The sequence below is a fragment of the Triturus cristatus genome, chromosome 7, assembly GCF_964204655.1.
Source record: "Triturus cristatus chromosome 7, aTriCri1.1, whole genome shotgun sequence".
NCBI lineage: Eukaryota > Metazoa > Chordata > Amphibia > Caudata > Salamandridae > Triturus > Triturus cristatus.
Genome location: NC_140590.1, coordinates 1,743,503,939 through 1,743,516,896, shown reverse-complemented (window position 1 = coordinate 1,743,516,896; position 12,958 = coordinate 1,743,503,939). Strand labels below are relative to the sequence as shown.

General features: G+C 45.2%; 1 protein-coding gene across 2 annotated transcripts in view; it reads right to left on the bottom strand.

The window, feature by feature from the left end:
* LOC146812977 (C-type lectin domain family 2 member B-like) overlaps positions 1-12,958 on the bottom strand; it is a 189,075-nt gene that overhangs the window by 66,073 nt on the left and 110,044 nt on the right. For both annotated transcript variants that reach the window (XM_085619999.1, XM_085619998.1), the window contains exon 3: positions 12,655-12,863. In XM_085619999.1, coding sequence (XP_085476125.1) covers positions 12,655-12,863 — 209 coding nt within the window. The remainder of the gene's footprint in view (positions 1-12,654; positions 12,864-12,958) is intronic.

Sequence of the window (12,958 nt, the reverse complement as noted above, 5' to 3'; positions counted from 1 at the left end):
AGAAGCATTTGGTAACATCATGAATTTTCTGACAGATAACTCTTTTAAAACCTGTCATGTTGTCAAGTTTTAGTAGCATTAGAAGGCAGTCTTTGCTTATGCGTTGATTAAATGAGGTAGGCTTTGACACAAAAGTGCAGTCCTGAAATATGTAGATTGTGTGCAGTTCCCTTACCACTTCCACAGTAGTGAATGAGTTTTGGTAAACTCCTAGGGATAGTGGTGCTTGTGTAGAATCACACTGAGTCTTTGTGCATTTGGCAACCACTGTGAGAGACGCATTTGGTAACATCGTGTATTTTCTGACAGATAACTGTTTTAAAACCTGTCATGTTGTCAAGTTTTAGTAGCATTAGATTCCAGTCTTTGATTATGCATTGATAAAATAAGTCATGCTTTGACACTAATGTGCTATACTTAAATATGTAGATTGTGTGCAATACCCTTACCTCTTCTAGACTAGTGAATGAGTTTTGGTAAACTACTAGGATAGTGTTGCTTGTCTAAAATCACACTGAGTCTGTGTGCATTTGGGTAAGGATAGTGAGAGAAGCATTTGGTAGCATCGTGTATTTGCTGACAGATAACGGTTTTAAAACCGGTCATGTTGTCAAGTTTTAGTAGCTTTAGAAGCCAGTCTTTGCTTATGCATTGACAAAATGAGTCAGGGTTTGACACTAAAGTGCAGTACCATGTACTATTCTCTTCACTGTGCCACAACTCAAAATGTAAAAGTTTTACCCAGGCACTGTCCTAGCAGTAGTCTGATGATTTAGTCAGTTTCCAAGTACTCATGTTGTGAACCATACACTACCACATAGACAGCTTCATATGTCTATGCAGTATGCATGCAGTCTTCTAACATACTATACACTGGTCTTTCACACCTTCAATTCCCTAGTCAGTATCCATACAGTCCAGCAAACATCCTGTCACTCCCTTAGCACTCCTCTAGTGACCCATTCAGTACCAAGTACTAATCCATTCACTGTGTCAAAAGACAACCACTTATAAATTCACCCAGGCACTCTCCTTGCTGTACTCTAATCATTCAGTCAGTACCCAAGTACTCATGCAGTGAGCCAGGCCTTAGCACATAGACTGCTTCAAATGCCTATTCACTATGGATGCAGTCCTCTAATCACCTACCCAGTTGTCTTTCACACCTTCAATTCCCCAATCAGTATTCATACACTTCTAGCAAACACCCTGTCACTCACCCAGTGTGTCTTCTTATAGTATTGTAATCATTCAGTCAGTTAGCATGTAGTCTTTTAGTGAGGTAGGCTTTAGGGCATGAACTGCTTTAAAGTAGTATGCACTATGCATGTAGTGTTTTAACCATCGTCACACTTGTGGTTCAGGGCTATAGTTTTAGTCAGTTTTTATATAAAATGTGTTTGTACAGTAATGGAATAGTATACATTTGAAAGTTATTAATATACATTTATTTGTAATTCTTTTTTACAGATACTATTTTTCAACGTTAAAATAGAGAAATCATGCCAGAAAAAAAAAAAAGAAAAGAAACTCAGAAAGGCGCAGGAGTGTTTCTCATCCGTTTGCACTCTTCTCGTGCAAGATTGTTCGGATGAAGGGTCCTTAGGTGCTTCATCATACTCGCCGTGCCGCACAAGTATTTCTTGTTAGGATCCCCTCGCGACAGCACTTTTGCAAATCTTGCATGTGACCAAGGTGGCATTGGTCTTATTCTGCCACTCGGGAAAAGTAAAACATTTCCACACCACTGAAGAAAAACGTTCTTTGCGTGGTGCCTCCTCCAAAAATTCATTCTCAGATGAATTAGGAGATGCAGGTGATGCCTGCTGCCCTGAAGCCATTTTTAGTTGAAAAAAGTTAGAGCTAAGTGTAAACTTAGTCTAAACAAATCTTTTTCTCCGCAAAGAGATGCTCCTCCAAAGAAGGTCAAAGAAGAATGATTGAATGGGTGGGGTCTTTCAATAGTTAGAACAGGAAGTGTAATGAACCAATCAAATCTCTTTTTTTGCAGGTCACATGGGATCCGCGCACCCTGCGCTTACGCATCACGCACCCAGCGCGCATCAGCAAAATTGAATTAAAAAAAAATATAGGATTAGATGTAAAAATATGTTACTTTTAAGACTAGTTTAGAGTTTGTCTTCAATTAATATTCACATGAAATACATATATGTTTTTTTTAAATGTTAAATATTTCGCGGGATCCGCGCACCTCTTGCGTCATAGACGCAGATGACGCATCACGGAAGCGCGGAAGCGCCGCGTTACATACATCGAGCGTGTCGCGTATAGGCTGGGAGTCGCATACCGGTCGCATTGCAATCGCGCACTAAACACGTACCCAACGCATACCATGCACTGATGCTAATGCGTAGGGATCGAGAACGGTGCGCGGATTAAAAAAACATGGAAAAAAAAATATATAAAATAAAGTTTTGAACATATAGTTAAAGAAATATTTTTAAAAATATAAAACAATTTTTTGAAAAACCCAATAAAAACAAAAGAATTAATTTAAAAAAATAAATTAAAAAAATGGTGATAAAAAGAATTTCAAAAACACATAATTAATGAAATTGACACTGAATTTGAAAAATATAGAAATCCAATGAAAATCATTAAACATGATATCTTTAGAGATAAGCTATAGATAGGAATTAGCATTTAAAAAACCTTAGAAATTCACTAAAAAAAACCATAGGTTTCAGGGACGTTCTAGTTAGTTGGACATTTCACTCATACAAAACCCTAGAAATGCCTGTGTTATAGTTAGTTCAGCTAACTATAACTCATGCCCCCGCAATGCACTGCTGATGACGTCACATATTACATCACTCATGATATGGTCAGTGACATCACTGATGACATCACTGATGACGTCATCCATGTGATAAATTAGTGCTTCTTCTCACACCCTAATATAACCTTTGATACACCGACTCAAAATTTCAGACGGCCATTTTGAAAACCATTGATACTCCAAAACCAATAACTACACACCCACTCATTGACTTAGGTCAACATACATCTCCACTCACTCACCTGCACAGTCACTCATACTTACTCACGCTGTACAGGACTATCATATGCATTTATACACCTATATAGACACTCACACACCGCCAATCATCCATTGAGGTACTGACACACCTAGTCAGTCATGCAAATAATTAATCACAGTCCAATTTACTCACCTATACAGTTAAACACACTCAAGTTCACTTACTCAAAAATACTAAAATTCTGACGCTCTTATACAATTACTGATACAAGCACACACTCATCCATACAGCCACTCCCGCAATCACACACTCTCACATATAGATGGTTATATACTCTTACACACATATACACTGCGTTTCACATATGTAGTTACTGACACATGTACAACTGAGATATACATTCAATCACTAACACACCTTACATACAGTCACCCAACCATACAGTCCATCACAGTTGCACTCTTAAAACCATGCACCCATAGCATCACCCACTCACACATCTACGCACAGAGTCACACATACCCTACCCACACAAACACTCAGGCACCCATACAGATACTCAGACAACCAATCAATAACCCATATAGACACTCATAGCTATTCACAAAACCATGCAGCCACTTATACACCAACACACAGACACATACAGACATTCACACAGTTTAGTAACTAGTCTGCAGTAAGATACATTTAATGACTCACATAGAGTCAGTTACGCACCTAAAAAATAATCGATTTACACACTTATACACCCACTCATTCTTCCATAGGCCTTTCACTATAAATATATAAAACATATTTAAACTTTACAGAAACACAGTCACTGGATAACATCATCAGTAATGTCATTTGAGATGTCATCAGTGATGTCACTGACCATGTCATGAGTTATGTAATATGTGATGTCATCAGCAGTGCATTGCGGGGGCGCGAGTTATAGTTAGCTGAACTAACTATAACAGGGGAATTTCTAGGGTTTTGTATGAGTGAAAAGTCCAACTAACTATAACGTCCCTGAAACTTATGGTTTTTTTAGTGAAATATATATATTATATATATATACATACACACACACACGCACACGCACACGGAAGATAAAAAATATTTTGTGAAATTCGAAAACATTTTTCCCCTGATGGTTCAAGACCAACAAAATCACAGTACCCCCTCCTCCCACCTATACCAGATAGAAAATCACAATATAAGGGTGGTAATGTCACCACATTAAACTATCAATAATCACATGTTAAAAAATAACCATGTTATCACTGAAATAAACAACCATGTTTAGGACAATCATTACGGTCAATAAGCATTGCAATGTTTATCAAAAGTCACTGTCAGCAATCCATTCTCAATACAATGTTGAAAATCTACATAACATGTCCGAGTCTTGTTTACACCACATAAAATGAAGCCAAAGGAGCAACCACTAGAGGTCCCTTCACTCCCAAGCTGTAGAACAAACTTCCAGCTTTAGAAGTGCTTGAAAGTGAAGGAAAGTCTCCCAGGTCACGCATCCTCTGACCTGGGAGACATAGGTGCTCATTATGATGGTGGTCAGCTGGACCCCTAACCACCATTGTATTGGGCAGGTGACCGACTGACAATGAGTTGGCGGTCCCATCTGCCCTATAAGGAGACGACTGCCGTGCAGGAGGTTGTTAAGTGCTCTTTTCAACTGCGGCTTGTGCTACGGCCCTGGAAAAGGGATGTAGTAGAAAAAGGCACTTTTTGCAAATCCATGGACAGTGTGCCAGGCACCACATGGTGCCTAGCACACAGTGAATGGATGTTTGGGGGGCACTACATGTGCCCTCAGGGACACTTAACAGTGGCCTACAGGGGCGAGGGGCCTGATTCGAACCCCCAAAGTCCCTTTCCTTCTGCCTTCATGGTGCTGGGACCACCATGACTAGGCAGTCGGAAAGGGATATTCTAATCTCTACAGCGGTGCATGCAGACACCCCCTCCATTGTAGGGTTAGGAATCCGGCCGCTGTCCCAACAGGATATTTGATCCTGTTGGAGGCAGCAGCCCTAGTCCCCCCCCCACCGCCACCCCCCCGAACTCTGAGGTCCAACCAGCTGCACTGTAATGCAGCGGTCAGACCACCACCGACGGCCTGTGGCGGTCCTCCCACCATTGTAATGAGGGTCATACGGGTAATTCCTTAAAGATGATCTGGTGTTGAAGGTCTGCTGCACTCCTGCCGTTCCCAAACACTGCCTGGTGAATGTTGGTGGTCCCCTGCTCATTCTGAGGCGCCAAGAAATATATGATATGGGGATCATCAGTTTATTTCCAGGAAAACGTTTCATTCTATAGATTCCATAGGCTATTACAAAGTGCTGTTTATATTATTAAGGACAAATGGACACACACTCTGATACCTATTTCAACATGTATGACACCAACGACAACAAGCAAGTAACATTTTTTTATGGTTTTAACTTTGTCGTCAAATAAATATTCATTATAATTATGTATTTAATTGACTACTAAATGAAAACAGTAACTTATGCACCTTGAGGAAGCCCCACAACTACAGATCAAAAGAAGCAAATCACATTCTGGCTGAAGCACAATTTAGAATGGACTTTGCTCACTGAAACGTCTGATCGCTCTGGATGTAAATTGAATATGCTACTTACCAGTATGCATCTGTTCTTGGCATGTAGGGCTGCCGACATTCATATCTGTGCATAGATCGCCGCCTAGTGTTGGGTTCGGATGATTGCACATTGTTGTCCTGGAAGAGTCTTCGCAGTATCACGAGATAGGTGGCTCCTCCCCTGGACTACAGTGCGCATGGGCATCCTCTCCATCCTTAGATTGTTTTTCGCCATTGTGGCAGTGATTGAGTAGATACAGTAAGTAATGACCATGCTATACAATAACTCTGAGTGCTGCAGCCGCTACAGGCGCTGGGGAGGAGGGTGGGCGATATGAATGTCAGCAGCCCTACATGCCAAGAACAGATGCATACTGGTAAGTAGCATATTCAGTTCGAGGCATGTGGGCTGCAGAATTCATATCTGTGCATAGATTATATAGCAGTCCCTCTATTAGCGGCGGCTGCCCGTGCCAGCTGCAGCAGTCTGAAAAAGAGTTGAGAACAGCCTGTCCTACAGCTGCCTGCTGTTTTGAGTGTACATCTACACAGTAGTGTTTGGTAAATGTATGTATAGTGGACCATGTGGCTGCTCTACATATTTCCTGCAAAGGAATGTTTCCTAGGAAAGCCATGGACGCCCCTAACTTTCGTGTTGAGTGGGCTCGTGGGGGAATCGTTAATGTGCGTTTAGGTTTTTGATAGCAAATTTGAATACATTTAACGATCCATCTGGCTATCCCTGCTTTGGAAATGGCGTTGCCTTTGTGTTGTGGAGAAAAGGCAACGAAAAGCTGTTTTGTTTTCCTAAATTCCTTTGTCCTGTCTATATAGTACATGAGGGCCCTCTTCACATCAAGTGTATGGAGCATTCTTTCTGCGACATTTTGTGGACTTGGAAAGAAAACAGGCAGTTCGATAGTCTGATTCATGTGGAACTGCTATATCACTTTAGGCATGAATTTGGGGTTGGTACGTAGTACAACTCTGTTTGTGTGAACCTGTATGAATGGCTCTTGAATGGTTAGTGCCTGGAGTTCACTAACTCTTCTTAACGAAGTTATTGCCACTAAGAAAGTTACTTTCCAGGTGAGGAATTGAATCTCACATGAATGGAGAGGTTCAAAAGGTGGACCCATTAATCTGGTGAGGACCACATTGAGGTTCCACACTGGTGCCGGTGGGTGTCTTGGGGGAATCACTCGTTTGAGTCCCTCTAAGAACGCTTTGATGGCAGGCACTCTGAATAAAGAGAGGTGCTGCCTGTTTTGAAGATAGGCTGCTATTGCGGTTAAATGGATACGTATGGAGTTGTATGCCAGATTGCATCGGTATAAGTGTAAGAGATAACAGATGATGTTTTGAATGGATGCGTCCAGCGGGTTAATGTCATTATTGTTGCAGTAAATGACAAACCTTTTCCATTTAGCTGCATAGCAAGCTCTGGTAGTGGGTCTTCGGGCCTCCTTGATGATATTCATACATTCAGGTGGCAGGTTTAGGTAGCCAAACTCTAAGACTTCAGGAGCCAGATTGCCAGGTTCAGCGGTTGCGGATCTGGGTGCTGAATGTCGCCATGGTTCTGCGTTAAAAGCGCGGGTTTGATCCGCAGCCTTTGATGCGGCACCACGGAGAGTTCTAGAAAGGTGGTGTACCATGGTTGGCGTGCCCATGTGGGAGCAACTAGGATGAGTGTCAGTGAGTGCTGTCGCAGTTTGCGTGCCACTAGAGGTATTAATGGCGCTGGGGGAAAAGCGTACGCAAATCTGCCGGACCAGTTCATCCATATCGCATTGCCCTGTGACTGCGGATGTGGGAACCTGGCGGCAAAGCTTTGGCATTTTGCGTTTTCGTTTGTGGCGAATAGGTCTATCTCTGGATGACCCCACTGTTGGAAGTACGGTTGGAGTACTGAGGGATGTAGCTCCCACTCGTGCATTTGGTGGCTGTGTCTGCTGAGCAGATCCGCCATCTGGTTGTCCTTGCCCGGGAGGTGTTCCGCCATGAGGAATATGTTCCTCTGAATGGCCCACTTCCACATGCTCCAAGCCAGATGAGACACCTGTGGAGAGTGTGTTCCTCCCTGCTTCTGTATGTAGTACATGGCAGTCATGTTGTCCGTTCGGATCAACACGACTTTGTTGCACAAGTGTACTTTGAATGCCTTCATGGCTAGGAAGATTGCCATCAGTTCCAGAATGTTGATGTGCATCTTTTGCTGTGTCGTCCATAGTCCCTGCACTGTATAATTGAGTACATGAGCTCCCTATCCCTGGAGAGAGGCGTCCGCTGTCAGTATTATTTGTGGAACAGGCTCTTGTAACGGTCGGCCCTTGCAAAGGTTTTGTGGATTCCACCAATGCAGAGAGTTGTATGCCCGACCGCTCACCAACACTAGGTCCTTCAATTGTCCGTGAGCCTGATTCCACTGACGTGCTAAGCACTCCTGAAGCGGGCACATATGTAGTCTCGCGTGTGGGACTATGAAAATGCAGGAGGCCATCATGCCCATCAACTGCATGAACACTCGCGCAGGAAGTGAGTGTTGAGGTTTGAATTTTGTGATTAGCAGTTGCATGCTGTTGATTCTCACCAAAGTTGGCTGAGCTGTGGCTGCCAGAGTGTTTATGGTCGCGCCCAGGTACTGTCGTACGTGTGCGGGTTGAAGATGTGATTTTGGGTAATTTAGTGAGAATCCCAGACTGTGAAGAAGATGAATGGTGAAGGACATGTGGCTGGCACATTGCTGGGCTGACTTTGCCTGAACAAGCCAGTCGTCCAGGTAAGGGAAGACGTGAATGTGCTGTCTTCGTAGATGTGCTGCCACTGTTGCTAGGCACTTGGTAAAGACCCTGGGTGCCGTCGTTACACCGAAGGGGAGAACTTTGAACTGATAGTGATGCCCCTGAATAGTGAACCTGAGATTTTTTGTGTGATGGGTGTATGGGTATGTGGAAATACGCATCTTTTAAGTCCAGTGTGGCTAGGAAGTCTCCAGTGTGGCTAGGAAGTCTCCCTGACTGAGTAGTGGCAGAACCTGCTGTAGGGTGAGCATATGGAAATGCTCTGATAGAATGTAGTGGTTGAGGGGTCTCAGGTCTAGTATAGGTCTGAGAGAACCGTCCTTTTTTGGGATTAAGAAGTACAGAGAGTACACCCCTGTTCCCTGTTGGTCGAAGGGCACGACTTCTATTGCACCTTTTTGCAGCATACTTATTACTTCCTGCTGCAATAATGCCAAGTGCTCTACGGACATAGGACGGTGCTTTGGCGGTATGTTTGGTGGAGGGGACGTTAATTCTAGACAGTAACCGTACTGGATAATGTCCCTGACCCACCTGTCTGTGGTGATGGTTTTCCAGATTGACAGGAACTGCTGGAGTCTCCCCCCGACAGGTGTTATGTGGTCGGGGGGCAGGGAGAAGGCGTCACTGTTTGTTTTTGGGGGAGGACCTGGTGTTGCCGTACCCACGTCCTCTGCCTTTGGTGCTGGATCCACCTCTGGTGGTTTTATCATAGTTACTTTGTGTGCCCCCTTTATTGTACTGCTGCTGGGACCCCTGGCCTCTAGCTGCTCCTTTATTCCCGGGGCGACGAATGGAGCCACTACGAAACTGCTGCGACTGCAGAGCCCCCATTGATTTTGCAGTCAGTGTGTGTTTTAATTTTTTCGAGGGTAGTGTCAACTTCAGGGCCAAATAAATAGTCTGGGTTGACCGGTTGTTTTAAGATATTCTTCTGAATCTCTGGCTTGAAGCCTGAGATTCTTAACCATGCGTGTCTCCTCAACATGACGCTGGTCTTGATCGCCCTTGCTGCAGTGTCGGCTGCAGCCAGTGCGCATTTGATGGATGCATTGGTAAGGAGTTGTCCCTCTCTGATAAGGAGCTCCGCTGCCTCTTTATATTCATCTGGCAAATGTTGTAGCAGTGTTTCTAGTGTGTTGTAGTGGGACCTATCATAACGGGCCAGGAGTGCCTGTGTGTTGGCAATGCGCAAGATGTTTGCGGCTTGCGCTGCTATTTTGCCTGATGTTTCCAGCACTTTGGACTCCTTGTCGGGGGGAGGAGCATCACCTGTCGTTTGTGAATGGGCTCGTTTGCGAGCATTAGCAACAACCATGGAGTCTAAAGGTAACTGACCCCTAATGTACATGGGGTCTCCGGGTGCAGGTTTGTATTTCTTTTCGATTCTGGGGTTCAGCACCCGTGCCCTGGTTGTTTCTTTAAAAATGTCTTTTGCAGGTTTTAGAACTCCCTTCAACATTGGCAGAGTTTTGACGTTTTTTTCCGAGGAGGCGAAAGTGTCCACTAAGAAGTCTATTACAGTGTCAGAATGGATTTCCACTCCATGATTGGCAGCAGCACGTTCTATGAGGGCATTAAAGGCAGCAGTGTCCTCCGTGGGAGATTTCTTTGTAGTGTAAAGCTGCGTGTCCTGAGTACCTGGTGCGTTACCCTGGTCGGTGGGGTCATCCCATGCCTGATCTGGGTCTTGCAAGTGATCATCAGGATCGATATCCCCAGGGTAGGTGGTATCATCCCCTATATAGTCGTCTCCTGCATCTGCTTCTGAATGCGTAGGAGAAAAGGATGGCGGATCGTAATGGAAGGGTTGAAAGTGTTCATGAAGCACTGGTTGTGAACCTGCCGGCAATTTTTGCTTCAGAGGGATTTTGTATGAGTCCAAGCCCTGCTCTGGCGTGATTTTCCGCTTGCGGAGTATCAACCTACCCGTGTCGGCGTCAATAAAGTGGGCCTGCGAAGGCTCAATATCAGCTTGTCCAGTGGAGAGGGACTGTGTTTGTCGGACACGCGTCCGGATTTCGAACATTTTGGGTGCCGTGGGTGGCGGCAGTCCAAATGTGATGTGCGCCGGCACCGAGTGTGATTTTGCGGCCTTGTGCGTTTCGGGACCCGATGTAGAATGGAGGGCTGCCCGGTCTCTGATGCGTTGCAACGATGCTGAGACCTGTTGCATGGTGAACACAGACGGCGCCTTGGAACCGATCGGCACCTTGGAGGTAGGCGTCGAGGCGGCATCCGACTTATTTCCAGTCTTTGGGTCGTCGATCCGAAGGGAGGTATCGACGCTCGTTGGAGTCGATGATTTGGCAGGCGCCGCCGTCTTCGACGTCGACGCAGACGGGTTGGCCACCTTGACCTTGGTTGGTTTGGCCGTGATCTTCGGTGCCAGAGGCTGAGGCGCCTTGTGGGGACCGAGGGCCTTCTTCTTTGGCTCGACGCACGAACCCGTTGCGGTGAGCTCGGCACCGAAATCTCTTTTGGTGCGGTCGGTGCCGATGACCTTTGCCGGCGTCGAAGGAGTGGAGGGCTTCAAGGCCGTCGAGCCGAGCGCAACCAGTTTCACTTTCGGTTTCGTTGGAACCGGTGCGACAAACGGTTTCGATGAAGGGAATACAGTCGTCTTCGATAATATTGGTTCCTGTGAAATGTTCGAGGCCGGGCCTTGAGGCGGGGCCGAAGAACCGTGTTCTTGGGTAAGGCCCGCAGGCGATCCCTCGACCTGAGACTTATGACGATGTAGTCTCTCGGCCTCCGTATCGACGGGTTGGCCTATCTCTTCGCTGGAGCTATCTTCCTCGGCCCCAAGGGCCTCACTGTAGTCTCCTACCTCTTCGACAACGTCTTCACCTTCAAAGATCACCTCATCGTAGTCTTCCGATCGAGTCGTGTTCGGAAGCGTGGCTGGAGTCTACGTCTTCGATGCTCTCGGCGTCTTCGTCTTCGGTGCTAAAGATGTTAGCCGGGGCAGGCGCCGATTGTTGTGCCTCCAATGTCGCTGCCAGTCGATTCCGGAGAGTCTTCTTCGAGCAGAACCGGGCACAGGCCATACATTTCGACTCGTCGTGATCCGGCGAGAGACATTTGTTGCATACCGGATGGATGTCGATGTGTGGGTATTTCGCGTGGCATAAGGGACATCTCTTGAAGGGAGTCCTTGATTCCATCGTCGATCGAAGTTCGATGTTCGGACCAAAGCGGATCCGAAAAACGTGAAGAAGGTGCTAAAACATTAAAGAAACTGGTCGATACCGAACGGGAACAGTACCGACGAGATCTAAAGGCCTTTTGGCCTTAAACTAAAATTTCCTAACTTGAGCTAAGATAAGCACATCCGAACCCAATGGCAGAAAAAAACAATCTAAGGATGGAGAGGATGCCCATGCACACTGTAGTCCAGGGGAGGAGCCACCTATCTCGTGATACTTCAAAGACTCTTCCAGGACAACAATGTGCAATCATCCGGACCCAACACTAGGCGGCGATCTATGCACAGATATGAATTCAGCAGCCCACATGCCTCGAACATACATTTACAGTTAAATCCTAACCACAGTGGACATAATAGGATGGATTAGACACACTTTGTAGGAGCACAGCAACTTAAATGTGTTTTTGGAATAATACACTAAAAGGATCAGTGAGCGAAGCAATATATAAGTAAGGCATTGCCCCTGAGACAGCACTACTACTTCCAAGGGATACTGGACCCACATCAAAGCAGTCGTCTTTAAAAATATAGGCTTGGTGCACAAGAGAGTTGCAGGTTCTAGTGTCTGCAGACTCACAACACAAACAGTCACTTCACCATTTGCCTGCTGTGCTCCAACAGTTTTGATCTATTTGCAGAATTAGGCTAATTAGGGCCAAGACTAAGCAACTCCATGCCCCTGGATAGGTCCGAAAATGTAATCACGTTTCCAGCTGCCACTTCGGTTTTAAACTCGTCACTTTATTTCACTTACTCGTTCAGATACGGTTTAGTCTCCAGCACATTTTCTTTAATGCAATTACGTTACTTGATGTGTATCTGGCACCTTTAAAGTGAATACATTACACTAGTGCTCCTGAAATATGTAACATTTAATAAGAGGAAATTCAACAAGGTATCAATAGGAACAGTGTCAAAAGGTGGGTGTTTGGTTTAATAGAACAGTTTAGGAATCCAAAGGAAATGGCGTTCAAGGGAAGCGGAGAGAATCATGCAAGATGTTTACATTTGTGCATCACTTACCAGTTTCAATCTTGACTGTGTTGAATCAATCCAAGCCAGAGAGGAGTTCATCTCCCAACATGACTTATTGCCAAAGTTCCAGCTGCCTTCCTCCTCAGAGAAAAAGTAGCAGGTTCCAAGGTACCCGAGCCAGCTGTCAGCACATGGGGGCTCGAAATCGTTGAGGGGTGTTGGGTCCTGGTGATCGGGGCACTCCCTTACTTTCAGCACTGCAGAGATCAGAAAGTTAAATATGGAGGTTTCTGGGAAGGCACTGGCATCCATGAGCAATTTGAGAGAATATTCAACATGAGAATGACTGCCT